Source organism: Embiotoca jacksoni, unplaced genomic scaffold, assembly GCF_022577435.1.
Source record: "Embiotoca jacksoni isolate LCO1_2020_lvr unplaced genomic scaffold, fEmbJac1.0.p SCAF_1, whole genome shotgun sequence".
NCBI classification, from domain to species: Eukaryota; Metazoa; Chordata; class Actinopteri; family Embiotocidae; genus Embiotoca; species Embiotoca jacksoni.
The window spans coordinates 18,820,892-18,842,292 of record NW_027185229.1 but is presented as its reverse complement, the minus strand read 5'-3'; the positions used below and the strand labels follow the sequence as shown (position 1 = coordinate 18,842,292).

Here is a 21,401-nt window from a genome sequence, read left to right as displayed (position 1 = left end):
ACAGCAGCCTCTAGTGGCCACAGACATGAGCTGTGAGTAATGATGGCTGGACTTCCTTACCTGACTTGCCCTTTGAGAAACAGTATAATTACTACACTACAAGGCTGAAGTTACAGGCTAGCACAAAAGAAACTGTAGCTGCTGGAACTTTAGTCTTTGCTGCAACTTTTCTTCTGTCAAGTTTTGAAATGAAGACATAAAAACACTAAGATGAAAAAAAGGTTGAAAACTGCTGGTTTATTCTGTAACAATGTGTTGTACTTTAAAAGCTTTTTTATATTATCAATTGAGACAAATGATCTTAATAGTAGTAGAGTAAAAAGTATAATATTTCCTACTGAAATGTAGTGCAGTAGAAGTATAAAGAAGCATCAAATGGAAAATACGCAAGTAAAGTACAAGTACCTAAAAATGTGATATACTTGAGTAAATATTGACAAGTGTTGGAGTGTAAATAAGAACTATTTACACCCCACCACTTATTAATAGTTCAATAAAAAGTTATTTATGATGTTGAGGGTTATATCTGAATCACCTTTTTCTAGAGAGGACTTTTAGACATGGACTTTTATTCAATGCAGTGTTTGCACTGAGCTCTGATTTTGAATTAGAGTCTGGACAAGTAAAAGCTCGTCTTTTACTCCTCCATCAATGACCTTTTGACTTTTATTTCAAAAGGATAGCAGTATTGAAAACAGCAGCATTACATGCTAGCCTACTACTGAAGCTGCAGAACATTTCTTAACACCAAGTCATTTTAGACTCAAAATAAACTTACTGACATCTGCTTTTAAACAAATATTTTTGCAAGACAGGATCATCTCTGCTTTTTGAAAAGTTACTCAATGTCAAACACTAATTTTAAAATTTTCTGATATATATATATATTTTTAAATCACGTAAATTAATTATGTTTGAAACAGCTCCTGTTTGTATGCGTTTTTGAATAAATGTAAAAAAAAAAAAGGATTATTAAGGGGAAAGACTGACATCACACAAATGACAACAAAGGATGTGCAAAGCATTTGAAATAAAACTACAAAAGTTAAAGAACACTTTAATAGCACCTTTCTGACTGCATTTGCCTGCTTTTATGGAATTCTCCTCGGCTATTCATGGCTACACAGATGGCACCAGCCTGCAGGCCCTCTCTGCTCACACATGCATCTAGGCACTTAATTGGCATGATTTAATGTGAGGCTGCAGTGTGGACAGGACTTAAGCCACTGCATGCATGAGAGGCGACCAGGGAGCCTCTTGTCGTCTACAAAATCCTCCCTGCTCTCAGGCTGACTGGAGCATTAGTGCCCCGTCGCTGCTGGGTGAGTATACAGGTCTGACAGGCTGCCTCTCCCAACTACACCACACCACGATCCGAGTTACTGAAAAGCCTCCCGACTCAAGCCTCCATCCGCCATTTTCAGCAGATTGAAAGCAGGTAGAGCACAAAAATCACAAGTCCCCGGTCAGATAAAGCAGGTAAGTGCGCGTATGAGTATCCTGAGCCAAATGATAATAATAATAAAAAAAAACACCCTATATGACAGGAAACATTGAGGGAGAAAAACGCATCGGCCACCTTACTCCAGCATCGGGAAGAAAAAGGGGGAGTGGACGGTTTGCCTACACGGTTTATTGTTATAAACTGCATCCTTCAGGCGCTGTGATGTACGCTTTACATTCGCTTGTATTTATCAACTTTTTGTGATGAACCGAGACGAAACGTTCCTAATTCCGCTTTACGCACACACCCGCAGTAGCCTACTCTCTCTTTCTGTTTGTTGCTTTAACTTCAGCGTCATTGAGTCATTTAAACCTGTCTGATCACAATTCCAGCACAGCAGTGTCAGTTAATTTTTTTTTTAATTATTTAAATGAAATGAACAATAAAAAGTCCATGCATTTTATCCATTATTTTAAGGTGACATCAACTAGCCTGAGCTTGAGTACCACAATGTAGACGATGATTGTCTCAGCTATGTCATTTATCTGCCATTGAGATCATGTAACACCATTATTTTGTCAAGTAAGAGTCGTTAAAGTAAAAATATCAGCAACTGAACTGTATGGAATATATATATTTATATTGCATTTAGTATGCTGTGTAAGCCCAGCCCACAACACATGGGTGAGCAGCTTATTGTTGTCCTTAAATGGCTTTTCGGTCACCGGGGAGGAATAGCAAGTGACCAAAGCAGAGCCAGTGAAATTATGCAAATGAAACATGAGTTGAGCCAAAACTTGATAAACTGATCACTTGAGATCACAGCTGACAGAAAAGTGTATCTGAAAAATACTCTGATAATCATTTTAAAGCCAACAAAAATAACCATACTGGTTCCAGTTTCTCAACTACAAGGAGTTGCTGCTTTATATACCATGTACATTTCTGAAAACTTGAATGAATAAATGAGGTCTCTCATAGATGTAATTTTATCAGAGAAATGTGAACATAACATGCATTCAGACAAAAAAAAGAACAACAACTAAAACCTGCATAATGTTTTTTTTTTTAATCAGTTTTATTAAATACTTTTTCTAATCTCAGGGCAAAACAACCTGTGATGAGCATTATGTACTTCTGACATTTTAAAACTTTGACACACTGAAAGCATCATGCCCTAAAATGCAGCCTGAATGAATTCACAGGCCACACCTCATATGTACTGCAGGTCTGTTTATTAAGTTTACCTGCAAAATTATTCAGATCCTCAAGAGGTTTGTAAGCTAACAAGGCAGAAGGAAATATCTCCAGAATACTGTTATCTGATGTTAAATTTGCATGTCACAACTCTCATTTCATTCATGATGGGAGACGGGCACAGCTGCCTCTTGTCATGAATTTGCACAGGCCAGAATCACTATGGAAATACTTTCAATATAAGTGTAGCTTTTCTCTGTTGTTACAGCTTGGTTTTATACAAAAACATAATGTTGCTGTTGCTGAAATGCAGTTGGTAATAAATTTACTTTGGGAGCATTAAGTGTGCGAAAGCCTTTTAATCTCTTACTTTCTGTGTTACAGTTCATGTGATAAGGTGCCACTGAGACACGGTGCCGACTATCTCGTGGTAACTCCCTTCAACAGGTGAAATCTTATGTAAAACTGAAGATTAATTTGACCATAACAACATGCCATAGGTTTGATGTTTTTCGTTATGAAAGATTTTTGCTTCATGTCCTTCAGTGTTGGTCATGGCTGTTACTGGAGGGACGGTGGAATCTCTGGATGAAATTCCACCTCATGTGTGGAAAGATTTGCCTGACTGTCTAAATTTTGGACCTTCTGCTATAAATCAAAGCCGCATCGGTAAGTAGTCAGTCTCTTTTCTGTTTTCATAGCTGCAACTTTAACATTTGCTAAAACCGGAAATATGTTGATTTATATTTGCTTCTCATGGGTGTACAACCTTGAATATGACTTTCAGCAGAGAATGATTGTAAACCCTCAGTGAGACCAGGCTGATCTGGGAAATGAAATTCAAAGATTTGGGGGACAAATCATGTAAACAAAAGTGTACTTCAGTGCCAGTTGCGTCTTTAATCAAAAGGCTTTCAGTATTTTTCCAGCATGCCTCAGACACACTTATATTCCTTTTTAAGGAGCCTGTTCGGATAAATTCCTCCAGAAGCCAGGTAAACACCCACGATCTAGACTTACTTGATCCGAAATAATCCTTCAGACAGATATATGAATTTAAAACATGCAAGAAAACAAAACAATCAAAAACAAAGTTGGAGGACTGCAACACTTTTTGCTGTTAAATCTGCAGTGTGGAACTCATTTTTTTAAATACACATTTGAGCTATCACCCCTGACTTTAGACAGATCTGTTCTGTGCAGAAATTAGTATCTTCATTTAACAGAGGCTGGTGTTGAACAAGCAAACATTATTACACTGAGGTTTATTATAAATATCATCTTGAGAGTCCTACAGATCCACACCACTAAGGTTAGGGCCGAGTTTCACCACTTTCAAAGTTAAGCACAACATATCTTGTATATCTTTATACGTATATATTTGTGGCACTTTTCTCTAAATGTACTCAAAATTGCTTATAAACTGAGAAATTTTAATGTCATATTATATAAGTCTCAGATGGGACATGTATGAGGTGTTTCTTTTTACAATTTTTTTGTATTTTTAGGTGTCTGGGCCACACAAGTCATTCCTAAAGGCAAGAGGTTTGGTCCATTTGTTGGAGAGAAGAAGAAAAGGTCCCAGGTGACCAGTAATGTTTACATGTGGGAGGTACGTTTCAGGCTGCTCTGTTGGCTCCTTTCCCTAAAATGCGTAACACCCACCTTTTGTGGTAGTCTCTGCATACGGTAGCTAAAACAAGCCCAGCTACATTCTTTATCAAGTATATCATCGACAGTTCAGAAGAGTAAATAAAGGCACCTGTCAGCTGTAGAAGTTAGACAACAAGTCAAAATATTTGGAATTTTTCAACGTACAACTTCTTATTTGGATCAAAATGTTGACTTTTTTTTATTACATGACACATTTTTCAGATTCCACTTTGACCGAGGTGACCCCGTTCAGGTTTTCAAACCATATATACCTACATATATATATATGTATAATATAACTATTTCTCACAATGTCATCTTTGTACTGTTGTCCTGTAGGTTTATTTTCCAGCACGGGGCTGGATATGTGTCGACGCCACAGACCCCGTGAAGGGCAACTGGCTGCGGTACGTTAACTGGGCTCGCTCCAGTGAGGAGCAGAATCTTTTCCCACTGGAGATCAACAGAGCCATTTACTACAAAGTTTTAAAGGTAGGTTAAACGCACGTTCACGTCTCAACAGGTCCCACATGTAGTGGTACATGGACTGAAATGTAGATATGTGAATTTGTGGATGAATTAAGTCATTAGGGTTGGATTGTTTTGGAAAGCAGGTACGCAGCAACATTGTTTAAATCTCAGAATCACAATTACGTCAGATTATATTCATAATACATTTCTCGGTCTTTACAGAGACAAACTGGATGTGTATATGAGGGGCAACCAAAAAGTTTAGAGACTGCTCTTTTTGCGCGCGAACGGAGTGCAGCACCATAATGTGCCCGAAGCAGGAGGACGCTAGAAACTTCGTGAGTAAGGACTTCAAGTTACATAGCTTGTTCACCATCAGCACCTGAGTTACACTTTTTTGTGTGTAGTGGTTTGTGCGTATTTGCGATTTGAACGTGGACCTGAAACTTGAGCAGAGAACGCACATGAAAGCTTTTGTCAAATTTTTGCGGAACAGGAAGAAGAAAAAGCAGCAGGCAGCCAAATTGAACAAGTGGTGGGGGGGAAATGACTGTATTGTTGTAGGCAAGAAACTTTTTACACACTGAGCGGTCATGTTGGAGAACCAAAGTGCCACCTCACCACAGTTCAGGCTGTTTGCTCTGAATGTTTTGCCTCTGATGCCTCAGAACGTCACAGTAGGTCTGTGTTGACGAATTCACGGTGCACAACCCCGCAAATGTCCAAGAAACCCCAACCTGGATGTGCCTTCTTTAGTTTTGGACAGTGATGTTCTGCCCCTCTTCAGACATCAAAGCCACCCAAAACACCTCTCTAGGCTCATTGCTTTTCTTTTTTTTTTTTTTTTTTTGTCATTGGCTTTCTGGAGCATTTTAAGGGTCTCGGCTGCTGATTCCCGGAGTTTAACACAAACCTCGTGTGCTCTCGGCTCAAGTCCGTGTTCAAATTGCAAAACGCTTTCAAAAGCGAGAGCAACCCCGGTGCTGATGTTGATCAAGCGATGTAATTTACTCATGAAGGTTATAGTTTCTCCCTGCTCGGTGCACGTCACAGTTTGAGTGCAACAGGAACATTCTCTGATTTTTAAAAAAAAAATGTTTTAATGCCCTCGTAGTTTATCACTTAACAGCTGTTGGTATTCATAAGTCACAGTGCAGCAACAATGGCGCAAATAACCACTCCTATGTGCAAAAATACAGTATAACAAGTTTTGAAAACCATCCTTGATCAATGATTTTTCAGCTGAGGTGCCGCCGCACACTTTGGTGCCTCTGAAGTTGATCGGATGTGCTGTGAAAGATTAGAAATAAGAGTAACAAAAAAGGGGAAAACCCTTAATAAACTGGCGACAATTTATTTGTTATATCAACATAAACCAAAATGTACCACACAATACATCAGTGATGCAATTTGTGGGAAAAAACTAGCAATGTTAAGTAATGTCATGGCATGCTAATAACAGTTTTTTTTTTAACATTTTAGATAGACTGTGCATACACACACGTTTGACAGTTATACTCACTATTGCGCTGGAATAGTTACAAGTTACTTTGGACATTATGATTTTAACATTGAAAATTATATTGCGCTTATAAAATAATTCTTGAAGATTACAGTCTCTGAGTTGTATATGAAATGGTCAAACTTGGTCCAACAGGAAAATATTTTTTCTCACACTCATGCATCAGCATCACTAATCTAATAACATAATATATCCCAATAATAAATCACTCATAGGGACCATTAAGTGCTTCGAATGTAATAGTAGAAATACATTTTGCTTAAAATATTACTATAGTTTTACATAATTATTTGTGTGGGGTGGACAGATTTATATCTTCTTATCTGTGATTAGTTTATAGGAACAATTCGGTGTTTGGTGGAGCTGTGAACAACCGAGACATCTGAAATGTGACCGCGACTAAACCCTTTGTTTTGTTAAATGTCAGAAAACAAAAGGTTTTGTCTTCCACTGATTTAATCTGCAACGATGTGTTGTACTTTGAAATCGTGTGACAGTGGTATTGTATTAAGCTCTTCATCTTAAAAGTAACTAAACATGTCCAATAAATGTAGTGGAGTAGAAAGCGGGCTACAATATTTCCCTTTTGAATTATGAAGTACAACCACCTTAAAATTGCACTTTAATACAGGAGTTGAGGAACTTTGTGGCTTACCACTACTTAATAATGCATTCGTGCATCAGTTTTAAATGACACACTGCACAGTGCATTTCACGATGCTTATGCTCTATAAGATTCAGCTGAAAAGACCCGAGTTGAAGAATACTCTGCCGGGTAAGTAGAGCGTACATGTACTCTGCATACTCGGGTAAAAAAAAAAAAAACAACAAAAAAAAAAACGCTGTCAAATTCCTCAACCCTTAAAACAGATTAGATGCACGGTAGCCCAAATATCCCTGTTGCCTCTCAGCAAGCCGGCCTGTGATTGGTGGCCGACCTTCATCTCTCGTCGTTTGCAGCCTATCGGGCCGGGAGAGGAGCTGCTGGTGTGGTACACTGTGGAAGACAACCCTGAGATAACAGCTGCACTGGAGGAAGAAAGAGCCAGTAGTCTGAGCAGGAAAAATTCACCCGGGGCGAAGCGAGGTGAGGCCTCACTCATTTAACCGTGATGAACATTCGAGCTCGGCTCGACTCTTCCGAGGATCGCGTTTTGCTTTTGCGCGCTTTACGCGCGACGCCCGACTTTTGGCCACGAATTGGTCTCCGGGTCGAAGTTGTAAAGTGGCCGAGCTAGCTAGCTTCAAATTGAAGGAAGGCTAGTGGGGGAGCTAAAGCGTTGCGATGTGTGGGGCTTTTCCTCTTACTTTCATACCCTCCACCACCTCCACCTCCACCACCACCTCCTCCACCGCCGACCTAAAAAAAATTTTTTTTTAAAAAAAACTCGTCCGTGTTAGCAGATTTTTTTTTTTTTTTTTTTTTTTTTTTTTTTTTTTTAGCGCTAAATAACGACCAATTAGCCAACTCGTCGCCTCAAAAATATCGAGTTCAGCTGTTAAACGAGTGTCCGGGCAACTTTTTGAGCAGCTTTTCCCTCGTCGGGGTCCGGACGTGGTCGAGGATGTGACCTTCCCCGAGTTCCTCAAAGCAGCGTGAAAAGCCATCCATCGGCGAGCCTCTCTTTACTTGGTGATGGCCTAGCAGGTTAGCTCAAGCTAAAGCTGCCTCATCCGACTAGTCCGGGGAGGAGGAGGTGGTGGAGGTGGAGGTGGGTGGTGGTGGAGGGGTGCGCGCAAGGTATTGGAGGTTATCGCGGGTACATGTTTTGGGGGAGAGTATTTTTTTTTACATTTTTATTTTTATTTTTTGGAATCGGGTTTGTTGGGTCCAGAAGAACCAGTTCATCGAGTTGTCAAGACTCGGGTGTTGCGTGCCTTTAGCATGAGGCTACACGGGGGGCTAGGTCTGAGCGCACCGGACATCTCGGTGTGCAGGAGCAGATGGCAAAACAGTGGGTAGGACATTACTATCACCAAAAAAACAACAACAACAACAAACTCTTTCGTATCGATAAGATGAACTGTTCAATACGACGGCAGCCATTTACAACAAGCTCGGATCTATTGTTATATTCTGGTTTGATGGGATTATAACCTTGCTGCGACTCGGGAGACGTTTCAAAACGAAAAAGAAACGTACATCGGCTGCTTTATGTGCTGGCGATTCAAATGTGTCTGCAGGAAGTTTGAACGTGATATTTCCATTTAAAAAAAGAAAAAGAAAAGTGCATCATGTGTAAAATTCATTGCAGGGAAACAAAGAAGAAAAAGTGATTAAAAATGCAGACGTACTGTGGCTGCTGTGTGATGTGAGCTACCGTGGTCTGTTTAGTCATCATATCCTTTGCCATAATATTACAATAGGCCTGTGTAGATCAAATGTTATTTATCACAGATGTCTTTAGGTGACTTTTAACTCTATTAATATGCAATTACATTGTTGCATACGTATAATTAACATTATTTGTTAGTTATATTGTATATTAAAATATATTTTATGACAGTGAGCAACGTCATAAGATGTTTTTTTTGTTTTTTTTGTGTGAGAGGAGCCCAATTTACACCGTCTATAGGCAATAACCCTCCAGCTTGTCATCTCTGTGTGCTGCAGTGTTGTGACTTTTGGCAGCCCTGTATTGTACTGCAAAGATAGCTATCCTGTTTCAGTTTTATCTGAACATTAAATATCATTCATGTGACTTAACTAATGTATGACGAAGCTCGGTTTGATTGTGCAGTGACTGCTGGATTAAAAAAACCCCAAAAAAAACAGAACTGGCCGGTGCCAGTAAGATTATACAAAGGTGTGGGTAGTCGTGTTGCTGCTGAAGGTTTAGCAGAATGCCTCGGACCATGCTGGTCAGATGACTGACCTGCAGCATGTGTTTCCCGACTATGAACTAGGCTTTGTAGGCCAGGTCGGGTGACCTTGCCAACACACTCCAGTGACATGGAGGTGTAGGGAAGCCTCCCGGGTCAGACAAGGCCTAGAATTTCTAAAACTCACTTTAGGCATTGACCAAGACTCTTATTTAGCAATGTTCATAGTAATACAATTGACGCATGCAAGCCCATACTTATGAATAAAATGTAAGGTTGCTTTATGATGGGTTGCGAGGTTGTGTCGTACATTTGATTTAGAAATTTAAAGCGGTAACTTGTAATGGAATTCTTAAAAGCATCATGTGGGGTGCAAACCAGATTTCTGTTGTAGTAAATTGAACATATTGGCTGAAAAAAAAGTTTTGACGTAGAAATTATAGGTTTTTATTGCTACAATGAAGAAAAAAAAATCATACAGGTCTTTTGACCTAAATAGCTTTATTAAGTTTTCAAGGCGTAAGTGTGCCCGCCTGCCTGGTAGACAAAGTGAAAACGTTTTGGTCACAACAATTAGTTTGCCACAAATATAAAGCCTACTATTTTGTAAAAAAAAAAATGTGTTTCAAACTACAGCCCTGTAATTTTTGAAGAAATTATTTTCTGATATTAACATGCTAATATCTGTTTAATTACATTGTCTGTTATTGATGCTTTGTTGTGCAACTTTCTGCCAACTAAATAGTTGTGAGGAAAATGAAATGACAGCAACAAAGAATATTGCAACAAGCTATTGTACATTTTTCTACACACGTTTCCTTTGTAAATATGTGTTTTGATCAAATTTGACACAAAGTGATGTGTGTTTTTGCATTTGCAGCCAGAAGAAAGCTGCCAGAAAAAGTCAGACAGGCTGGTTTGGGTGGATTAAAGAAAACAAGTGGAACCAGACCTACTGTCAAGGAGATGTGGGGTGGGGGAGAAGGTAGGTGGTCTTATTGCCAAGTATAGTCTATCTAAATGAATATATTTGAAGCACTTTTCAATTGAACATGTCTTTGGAGAGTTATTTAGTATTTTTTAAAGTATTAACTGTTTGTTGGAATTCCTGAAATAGTTTGGGAGAACATAACTCTGACGCATGTTTACAGGTTTGAAGGCGAAGGAGGAGGATGAGCGGCCGTCATCTTTAGGCCCCTCGCAGGAACCGAAGGAAGCCCTACCCCTGGAAAGCACGGACTATAAAGACGTGCTGGACATGTCAGCAGCATTGGCGGACGAGGGAAATGGTGAGGAGGAGGAAGAGGAAGAAGAAGAGGAGGAAGATGGCGACGATTTGGAAGAACCACATGAAATACAGTACCAAACTGCTCAGCTTTCAGCTATGGCTGATTCAATGCAAAAGAAACAGTCTGGACCATCGCTAACAGCTGGTGAAGAAAGCCATAAGGATTCACAGATGAAGCTGGAATGTTCATCGCTTGTAGGACAGGAACCAGAGGTGGATCCGGATCTTGACCTCGACCCTGATGGTGACATGGAGGGTGATCCACAAGGAGACTCGTATCCCTGTCAGCACTGTGAACGCCACTTCTCCACCAGACAGGGTCTGGAGCGTCATATACACATTCATGCCATCACCAACCAGCAAGCACAACTGTTCCAGTGCCGGTACTGCAATAAGTCCTTTGGCTCACAGGTGGGACGGCGGCGGCATGAGAGAAGGCATGAGAGTGGGTCTAAAAAAAGGCCCGGCTCCCTGGCTGGAGTTGCCGGTCTACTCGGTCCCGCGGTGCAGCAGGATTCAAGTCCTGATTGCACCAACCCAAACACTCACTATATAGCCATAGGGTCCCAGTTTACAGGAGGACATCTGCACAACTCTGAGATGCAGAGAAAGGAGTTAGGGCCTCTTGCCGACCGTCCCTTTGTATTGGATGAAAATGGGGAGTCAAAGGAACTCCATCCCTGCAAGTATTGTAATAAAGCATTTGGAACACACACTAACATGCGGAGACACCAACGCAGAATACACGAGCGGCACTTGTTACCAAAGGGAGTCCGCAGGAAAGGCATGCTGCTGCAAGAGGCATCAGCGCAGCAACAGCTGCCCGATCAGTCCCCCAGCACCAGCCCTCCGCCCGTCTACGTGCCCAGTGCAGACACAGAAGATGAGGCAGACCGTGACGACTATGCCATTGACATATCCAAAAACATCTCCGAGAATTTGAGCTTCTACATTGATGGCAAGATCGTGTCCACCAGTGCGGTGAGCACTTGCGAGGTGATAGAGGTGGACTCGAGATCTGCGGCCCTGTTGGGTCTGGACACGGTCATAATCAGCCCGAATCAGATCAGTCAAGCGCTGAAGGTGGAGGGTAGAACAAGTGCTGCCAAGCAAATCTCCAACACTGGGCAGCCCATGGCAAAAAGGAGAACATCTACACCCCCGCTCGTTCCCAGCCTTAAGGTGGAGACAGAAACAACGCCGTCATCTTCATCGTCGTCCTCTACATCTTCATCGTCTAACTTGTTGGTGGGAGGACTGTTCCAGCAAGCTGCAGATTCAGCAGCATTTCAGCGAGAGAAAACCGTTTACCTCTCGCCTAAGCTCAAACAGCTCCTTCAGACACAAGACTTTCAGAAATCAACCATTGCCCTGATAACAGAAAGCCATAGACTGGCCTCGCCGCTGTCAGTCACGCCGCTGCAAGGGGCTTCAGGAAAGTTTAAAAGAAGAACAGCCTCTCCCCCATCATCTCCACAGCTCAGTCCTGCATGTAAAACGGAGAGCTGTAAAACAGAAGTAGTGAGCTCATACACCCTTAAGGTGCCAAAGCTGGAAAGCCACAGCGGGTCCCCTCCCGACAGCCTGCAGGACAAAGATGATGGGGACAACATGAGCCCTGCTGGTAATGCGATGCACGGCCAGCCTTCTTCAAGTGCAGGAGGGAATTCCTGTAATCAGCAGCCCTTGGATCTGTCAAACTCTGTCAGCAGGAGAAGTGACAGCTTAAACAAGGTGCTCGGGGATTCAGCTCTTGATTTAAGTTTGCATCGGAAGACCACCCTTGAGCCCGAGTTAAAGGGAAACCCAGCACCGCAGCCACTAGTTAAAAAGAGAAAGCCGAACACCAGTATGCTTGAAAAGGTGCTAATGAATGAGTATGTTGGTCTAGCTGTGCCAGGCGAGGAAGGCCCCTTGGCCTTGGCAAACCTAAGTTGTTTCCATTCTCGCTCTCCAAATGTTGCATCGGAGTCCGCCCACCCATCTCCACCCTCTTTGACCCCTGTCACCATGAATCCCTCCTCACCTGGCACCTGCAGTGTGACGTCCCCAACACCGCCTCCTCCTGTACTACCACCTACAATACCATCTCCACCCGCCATGCCCAGCTCTCCCCTCTCTCAGCCTTCAGACTCGTCTGCACTGAGACCTCTTCCTGTCCTCTCGCCAAAAATGTCTCCGAGATCAGTTGAACACAAGCCCCTGTTAGACTCGGAGGAGAATTTCTTGGCCGGGGACAGCAAAGATGAGGAGGAGGAGAACAGTATTTCTGAGCCACTGGATTCTCCAAACACTCCTCCTCAGGTGACATCGAGCCCTCCTGGGTCTGCATCAGTAGATCTACCCACTACAGAAGAGGATTTTTCTCTCACTACAAGTTGCAACAGTCTGCTAAATGGCAAATTGAACCAAGGCATTGTCTCAGTAACAGAGAAATCGTTAAATTCTGCCTCTTTATCATCCCAACCAGAATCATCTCCTTCCTCAACATCTCCTGCATCATGTGATTCATCCCCATCGCTCGTGTCACCGTCTCTCCTTCAGATTAAAATCAAAGAAGAGCCTCAGCACTGTGTAGATGACTTGTCAGTTATGAATCATGCACCTCAGGATGGCGTTAACTTTTCTCAGCCTGCTGCTCCTGATAAACCATCGGATAAAACCTCCGAGGCAGAGGAAGTCGATTTGACATACTGCAAAACTTTTGTGTGTAACGTCTGCGAGGAGCCGTTCAACTCCATCAAAGAGCTCAGTGGACACATCGCAGAGCACGCTGCAGACTGGCCCTTCAAGTGTGAATTTTGCGTTCAGCTGTTCGGTGATGCCCCGGCCCTGCTGGCTCACCGGACGTCATTGCACGGAGTGGGCCAGATCTTTGTGTGCTCCGTTTGTTCCAAAGAGTTTGCCTTTCTCTGTAACCTCCAGCAGCACCAAAAGGATCTGCATCCAAATGAGACATGTTCACATACTACTGTAGAGAGTGGCAAACTTAGGCCACAAAATTACACAGATCCATCCAGAGCCAAAGAGGAAAGCAGTCCCTCAACACCAGCACCAGCACCAGAGATGATAGTTGAAAATGCTCCACCCGGTGACTCGGATTTAGCGAAAGAAGAACCTGATGTTAATGGTAATCATGCAGATGATGGAACAGAGGACCCCAACGAGGAGCTTTACACTACAATAAAGATCATGGCTTCAGAAGGAGGGAAGCCTAAAGGCCCCGACGTCCGCCTTGGCATTAACCAACACTACCCCAGTTATAAACCACCGCCTTTTCCTTATCATAGCCGTTCCCATGCTGGCTCTGTGGCCTCGGCTACAAACTTCACCACCCACAACATACCGCAAACTTTCAGCACTGCCATTCGCTGCACCAAGTGTGGCAACAGCTTTGACAACATGCCTGAACTGCACAAGCACATATTGGCCTGTGCCAATGCTAGTGATAAGAAGCGTTACACTCCTAAGAAAAATCCCATCCCCCTCAAGCAAATAGTGAAGAGTCCAAACGGAGTCGTGTCACCCACAGCAACCGCTGCAGGCCAGAGTGCTTTCCGTAGAATGGGTCAGCCAAAGAGACTTAACTTTAATCAAGATACTGGTAAAACAAAAATGAGTGCCCTCAGCAAGAAAAAGAACCAACTGGTCCAGAAGGCAATTAAAAATAAAGCTGCCACTACTGTAAAGAAGGCCACTGCCAAAGTTGAAGAAGAGCAGGCCTCTAACGTCTGCCCCCACTGCAGTCGGGAGTTTACTTATCCTGCAAGTCTGACTAAACATATGGCAATCAGCTGTCCCATGAAGCCTGTTGTTGTTGTGAAAAAGGGCAAAAAAGGTCTCGCTGAGGTGAAAAAAGAGGCAGGGTCTGCGCTCGACAAAAGCACGAGTCTTCGGAAGAAAGCTTTGGACTCTGAAATAGCGACAGAGTCCAAAACTCTGGGAAAGACCAGAGCGCGTAGTTATAATGCAGCAGACGCAGAATCCTTCCAGGCAAGCAAAGGAAAAAACGCAGCTACAACGGCCCGACTAAAGAGACCTGCCTCGTTCCCAGCACTCGTTTCTGCCAGCAAAAAAACCAAGAAGGGCCAGATTCAGTCTCTACCTCCCACCCTTTCAGGCCTGAACACTCCCAGTGACACTGCACAACGGCCAACCATGAGGATGCAGCGAATGGGCAAAGAGGCAGCGCCCAAGAGATTAGCAGAGGCCAAATCACCACCACAACAACTGAAGAAAGAGGAACGGTTCTCCCTCCGAACGAGGGAGCGAGTGGGTGGCCCCGTCACCAGGAGCTTACAGATGGCCAACACGGCGCCTCCTGCTGAGGTGAAAGCTGAGGAACCAACAGTTCAAGAGCCAAAAGAGACTCAGGTAAGATATCCTGTGTTTGTTTGTCTGGTTACTTTGTCTATGTCTATGTAAACTGGGGCTTTGCAGATGTATTGGTGTCACTGTATACGTTGGCTGTTACTTGACGTTGGACAACAGAAACGCCAAAGACATGGTTGTAATTTTTTTTCTAAAGTGACTCCCTCAGAGTACCGACAAATTCAGCCACTTTAACAACCGTGTTTTACCACAAATTAGGGGATTTTTGTTTTGTTTGTTTGTTTCTGAGAGAAACGGAATGATTTAAATTAGCCAATAAACAATTACCTGGAATATCAAAAAACATTTCCTCTCACAAAGCTAAAAAAAACCAAAACAAGTTATAGGCTCCTGAAAATTTGACATTTTGGAAATACTTTTATAAAAGAAAAATTACTTTTGGTTTTTAAAAACTTACATATTGGCCAAACAAGTATTTCTAACAGTCTTGTGTTTATATGTCATGTGTTATGAGTGGGGTTTTTTTCCCTTTTTATTTTACATGAAGATAATACAGCCTCATGAATTGCAACTGATGGTGAATTTTTTTTAAATTTTGTATACTATTTTCACAATTATTTCTCAACCACTAGGTCCTTAAAAATTTTAACGATAAACAATTTCTCAGATTATAAAGTGACGACATCAAGTCTTTGTTTTTTTCCAACCAGTAGCCTGAAATCCAAAGATACTTGTTTGACAATAATTTTAACACGGCGAGAAACAGGTCTCATTTCGTATTTGTTTTAAAAATGTCACAAACAATCGGAATTGTTGCTGATTAATTTTGTCAACTTGTATGTTACAGGAGGTGCTGATGAAGTGAGCCACGTGGACGTTGTCGAGCTCTTCCTGGTAACGCGGTGTTTACCTAACAGGCAACACTCTGGACTCATTAAGGCACTGAGGATGACCTTTTGTGGTGATTTTATTCACTCAAAACAAGTCAAGTCTGCTTGTTTCAACTGCCTTTGCTGGATTTAAGGAGGGAACTCTTTTTATCTTCCATCTATATTATTAACTGAACTGAGCCTCGATTTTTAGCCAGCCTTGCAAAAAAAGAAAAAAAAAGAAAAAAGAAACCTGTAAATGACAATGACTTAATATATTCAAAATGTGTCATTACTTGACCCAAAACAGTAAGATTAGGGTGCCGTTATTTTGGACAGCTGATATCCTGCAAATGGCAATCATGTATCGGTTAGGGTTAGGGGAACTTGTTAGTTCTTTTGCTCCAGATCTTCCCCCATTTGGTTGTTTAGATTTTTTGGATGTTTCCAGAGTCTTCTGATGCATGTGCTGAATAGACTAAAACCTAGATAAAGCCAGTTCCCATGTCTCTCCCAATGGGCACCTACTTCAGTTTATACATGATTTGCAAAGTATGTATGTTTGATTTAAATTTTTGTAGTCATTATATTGTAGAGTATATCTTATCGGCATATTTTTGTTTGGGAAACAAAAATGAAAATGGCAGTTATTTACTGCAACAATTGGTCCTCAGGAACACTGTATATGCGTGTGGTAAGTATGTGTATGATTATGGTTGGATGTGCAGCCTGACAGCTATTCCGTAAGTCTAAATCTCAAGTATGTGTCATGTTTTTACTTGCTCTCTCTCTTTGTTTTTTTTTTTGGTTTTTTTTTTTGGTTTTTTTGGGTGTTAGCAGATAATTCCGGTCGCAAAATGACAGGAATGATGTTGTAGTCTCCTTAAAATAATGTCCGTCTTGAAAATAATTCTTAATATCACTAATACGGCCCAGTGTTCTTACAGCACTTTAAAAAAAAAAAGCTGCCAACATTTCTAGCTGGATCAGTAAGATTGGCTTATGTAAACCTTGGAAAAAAAATGTCATGTATTTTGCCCCAAAGTGGAGCAAATCATTTATCTAATCTCGGATGTTATTTTGACAGCCTCTCGGCAAACAATTTGACACATGACAACGATACATGAGCCAACTTTTATATGCCAAAATGCATGAAAGTAAGATATTCAGAACACAGCTGGGGTTGTTTTTTTTTTTTGTTTTTTTTTGCTTTTGTTCGTTCTACGTGGACGTGTGCAAAATTGTTTCATGTGTCGCTTTTCATTCGAAAGCCATGTTGCAGTAATGCAACAAAGATTTTCTTCTGAGTCATCTTTGTTTCAGTGAGTTGACAGATTTGGTAAGACGGCACATGATGAAAATATTATCATGGCCCGACTAATGAAAAGCTTCTTCTTATTTTTAGTTCATAGTCTCTCCAGTGTTCACCCCCCTTTTCACTCTCGACCATATCCAGTTATACCACAGAGATAGCAAACACACGGGCAGTGCTTCAACACTTGTAGCATGTTATGGGAAAGTAAATTGAACAATATGATTTGAAACTAATTTATATCTCCTTGAGAAATCTTCATGTTTTGCCTTTCAGCATCAAGATTATGTATTTAAGGAAGAACAAAGACAAAAATCCCAAATGACCTCAAGTAAAACATTGCTGTAATTGACATAATAAAAGAAAAGTTTTTCAATTTGTGTAAAGCTTTTATTGTTTTTGTTTACGAGAGTCTCAGTTATAGCTCTCCATTATGTGGGTACGATTAAAATACAAATTAAATGGGCGGGAACGGTGCTTTGGCGTTGAGCTAGATATAAAAAAAAAAAAAAAGCTTTAATGTTAACACGACAACTGATGTAAACATTAGACTTCAGAAGTGCAGTGTGGGTGTACAGAGCGAACATGTGATGAACTGCACTCACAAGTGGGTCTGACTCCTCTTACATAGAGAACTTTTTTTTTTTTTTTTTAACATAATAGATGTCCCCGCCACTGCGGCTGTAATAAAGTTCTCTATATTACATTTGCTGATTGCCTTTTCCACTTATGGTTTGGCAGGGAATTTTAGTTTTCATTTTATTTGAGTTTGATAGAAGGTGGTCCTTCACATAAATCACATTTTAAGTTGCTGCCTTGACTCCACAGGTCAGAAAGCTGCTACCGTGGAGGAGGGGGGGGGGGGCATGGCCATCGTCAGCTTGCTCGTGGCTGCTAGATCTGTACCTATTTTGGGAGCAGTTCACTTGTCAGGGAGATTGATATGCGAGTCATACAGTACCTTAAATTCTCACCTCTGCTGTATAGTTTTGTGTCACTGCACAGAAATGGGGAGCAAATTGAAAAAGAGTTGAAAAGATTTATAACGTGCTTTCAGAACTTTTATCAAAATGTCGCATTTGACACGACCGCTTTGTTGAATGAACTACTCAAGTCCGATTTTAAAACCGCTGAATATATTCTTAAATGTCAAGTTTTCTTTCGGTTGAATCATGAGCTTATTGATTAAACACCACTGTGTTAAGCTGGGAGGTAGGCAACGTCGAATATTATTTATAAAGTTATATTTTCCTGTGGATACCGGTCAGATCGCTGTAACTGATTTGGTCGTAGGTCACAGACGGACTGTTTTCTTCTGTATTGTGCACACAATCGTAATATATTCGGAATAATTCAAAGTGCTACATGTTTGTTATAATCTCAAGCAGCAGCACGTTAAAAGTGTTAGATTTTTTTTTTTTTTAACTATAACAAACGAGAATCTAAAAAAAGCAAACCTTTCCTTCATCACTGATTGCTGTTGGAGACATGCTCCAAACTCTTGGCGGCAGGCATTGTTTTGTTTTTTTTCACTGACAGTTAACTGGCCCCTAACCCCAACCCGCCCACGAAGTAACAACCAATCACAGGCAAGAAGGTCCCTCCCGCTGATCCGATCCACCGCCAGCCCTTATCGCCAGGCGCACACATTAACATGAATACACATTTGGAAATGCACCAGACGTAAAGAAGAACACTACATCTTATTTTTAGTATTATTATTGTGTTGAAAACTGAAAATATAACTTAGGATAAGTATCAGATGCAAAAATATTAATAATTCAGTGTGTGTTTATTATAGACTCTCGGCTTCCATAAACACCTCATATCTTTCAAGGCCTTTTTTTTTTTGTATCTTTTCAAAATAGAGAATGTGAGTTGATAAATAATAAATGAATCCACTCCAGCAACTTTAAAAATATACATATCCCCGAACAAAATAATAAATAAATAACATAAATAATAAGGTTAATAATACAACTTGGTTTCTGGAACATCATCCAGTATATAAGAAGAAGAAAAAGAAAAAAAAGGGTTTATTGACCTGGATAGAAGACAAAAGAAGCTCTGATGGTGCATGCGTCCCCATGAATACCTTTCAAGGTCTCATCTGGCTCGTGTGCATCTGCTGAGATTATTTTTGGCCAGACCCCATCCGTCACACTCGCGTACCTTAATGAGCTATCGAGCCCGCCGGACAGGCGGTGTAACGGAAATGTGCTCCTAGCTTTGGAAACAAACTCGCCGAAGACCTGTAATGTCTGGTGGACTCAATTCTCACAGAACACATGGGGTCATCATGTTGATGGATGGGGTTATGAATTAAATTCAATCTGTGTGTTGGATTTGATCCACAGGCCGGATTTTCCTTTATTCAGTGCGATGGGGAGACGTGTTTATTTGCCCCGGTGCCATGCTGGTATAGTTTATGGCTGCATGTAGTTTATGGGTGTTCAGCTGTGTGTGTGTGTGTGTGTGTGTGTGTGTGTGTGTGCGTGCGTGCGTGTGTGCTCGTGGAGGGGTGGGAACTTGGAAGAGTGCTGCACCATACTCATGCTGTCAGGGTGAAATATCACTGCACTCTCTCTTGATTGCTGTGTACAGTGCTTCAGCTCTATTCATAAAAATGCAATTCCACGCAACTCTGTGCCTGACTTGATGAAATAGACTATGATCGGCCAGAGAGGCAGATTTAGGATGTAGAAGAGTAGAACACTTACCAAACTCGACCTATCAATTACCTCATGCAGAAGGATCAGGGCAAGCATCTATTTGCGGGAATAAGGCAAGCTAAAGCTGGTTTACTCAAACAATAAAATGTAATAAAACATTTCGCTTACTTGAGAAAGAAAGTGTAATTGTAATGTGGGGATGACCTGATACAGTTGCTGCTCAGGAAAAAAAAAATGAATCTCCAAATTATTTTGAATTTTTTTTTTCAGGATAAACTGTTTTGTTATGTAACTCGAAAGGCATAAAATCCAACACGTTTACTGTCACTCTGTTGCTCTCATCAACACTTACCTATGACTTTTTCAAATCTTTTTGTTTTTCTGCACAGCTTTGGTTGCTCTTCCTCAGGGCCTTCTCTTTGTTTTCTCAGAATCAGCACCAACATTATTTACATCCACATTGATGTAACTCTTTCTCCCACTAGTTAATTTGGACTTCCAGATTCACTCGGACTTGATACACATTTAAAATAACATCAGTACTGTGAGGCTACCTATCTTTTTTTTGTGGTTGTTGTTGGTGGATACACAGTAAGGGTGAGTTCAATGTCATCTGTTATTGTCTTTCACACACTTTCATACTGGTGCGTTAGTTTACAAAGGCAAACACCTCAGCTCCATAGGTGTTCAGTTGAATTGTATGGCTACGAAACGTTAATCCGCACCTTCCAAACGATCAGGATTCAGAGTATTTAGCGGCCACGGTAGAAGCAGGCATAATATGTACCTTGCTCCCCATCTTAGTTTAGTGTCATAGCATGCTAAGATTTGACTGCAGTGAGTGTTGGGAATGTCATTACTTCTGCAGGCAAGCATTGGAAGAGTTGAAATTTTGACTTGGTGGAAGAAGAGTCGGGGCATCGCAACGTCTCCTGAGGGAGGCATAAATGTCTGTGCAAATATTTCAGTCTGGATCAGTGTGGTGGATGGATCGAACAGCATGCTGACACGGCCTTCCACAGATCCAGCAGCATGGCAAAAATTGTCACAAAGATTAGTGTGGCAGAAACGATGAGAGGTTGACTTTCAGTGTAGTTACACAGTCGTTACAGGACAATAACTTTACTATTATGCTCCCCACCTTATATTGTCTAAAAAAAACAACCCTTTTAGACGATATAACATTCAGGCAATGTTATATTTCTACGGAAATATTCTAAATCGAAATCCTTCTGGCATCATTGATAATTACTGATATTTGCAAATTGGTGATTATTTCTTATTTATCACTTTGCTGATAACATGGTCCTAAATTTGCTTTGCTCATAGCTCAAAAATATAACTGACATTTATCAATACACAATATAATGTACCAGTTTTGATACAGTAATATAAAATAGAGTAGATCCTCTCCTCAACCTCTTGGCATTTTTGGAGATAATTAATTGGCAACAATTTTGATAAATCATTAAATAATTCAAATCAATTTTGATGATTTGATTGAATTTCACTATCTACTTTATTGTGATCTATCAAATCCAAGCTTTAGAAATGTAAGCTTGTATTTTGCTTTTGACATAGCTACAAGAGACACAGTGGGCGGGAATTACAGCTGCTCATACATGACAATATACAGCCTCCTAGAGAAGCTCACTATGCCCCTGGTTCCTGTTCAAAGAGAATAGCATTAAAACTGATGAAGATGGAGAGGAGATTTATTCTGCTGGGCATTAGTCTCTAAGATTTGAAAGTGAAGTCGTGCCTCGAGTCTTCTCATCGTTTGTGAAATGCCAGCGTTCAGTTTGACCTTAGCATTTT

At 41.1% G+C, this 21,401-nt stretch overlaps 1 protein-coding gene across 3 annotated transcripts; it reads left to right on the top strand.

The window, feature by feature from the left end:
* The first annotated feature begins 1,380 nt into the window (after positions 1–1,380).
* prdm2b (PR domain containing 2, with ZNF domain b) lies at positions 1,381–17,291 on the top strand. Of its 3 annotated transcripts, XM_069145632.1 has the most exons (9): positions 1,381–1,479; positions 3,026–3,088; positions 3,188–3,310; positions 4,150–4,253; positions 4,634–4,786; positions 7,248–7,374; positions 9,991–10,095; positions 10,262–14,772; positions 15,578–17,291. In XM_069145632.1, the coding sequence occupies exons 3-9, from the start codon at positions 3,196–3,198 to the stop codon at positions 15,593–15,595; spliced, it is 5,133 nt and encodes a 1,710-aa protein (XP_069001733.1). In that variant the 5' UTR covers positions 1,381–1,479; positions 3,026–3,088; positions 3,188–3,195; the 3' UTR covers positions 15,596–17,291. The 3 variants fall into 3 exon arrangements, with proteins under 3 accessions (XP_069001733.1, XP_069001746.1, XP_069001739.1); XM_069145645.1 differs by lacking the exons at positions 1,381–1,479; positions 3,026–3,088; positions 3,188–3,310; ... (1 more) ...; positions 4,634–4,786; positions 7,248–7,374 and adding an exon at positions 7,746–7,935; XM_069145638.1 differs by lacking the exons at positions 1,381–1,479; positions 3,026–3,088; positions 3,188–3,310; ... (1 more) ...; positions 4,634–4,786; positions 7,248–7,374 and adding an exon at positions 8,018–8,242.
* Positions 17,292–21,401: the final 4,110 nt, after the last annotated feature.

Bases quoted from the DNA above. Each gene is read 5' to 3' on its own strand.
- prdm2b (XM_069145632.1), top strand. From the start codon at position 3,196: ATGGCTGTTACTGGAGGGACGGTGGAATCTCTGGATGAAATTCCACCT. The intron at 3,311-4,149 runs GTAAGTAGTCAG...TTGTATTTTTAG, and splicing joins TATAAATCAAAGCCGCATCG to GTGTCTGGGCCACACAAGTC. The intron at 7,375-9,990 runs GTGAGGCCTCAC...TTGCATTTGCAG, and splicing joins TTCACCCGGGGCGAAGCGAG to CCAGAAGAAAGCTGCCAGAA.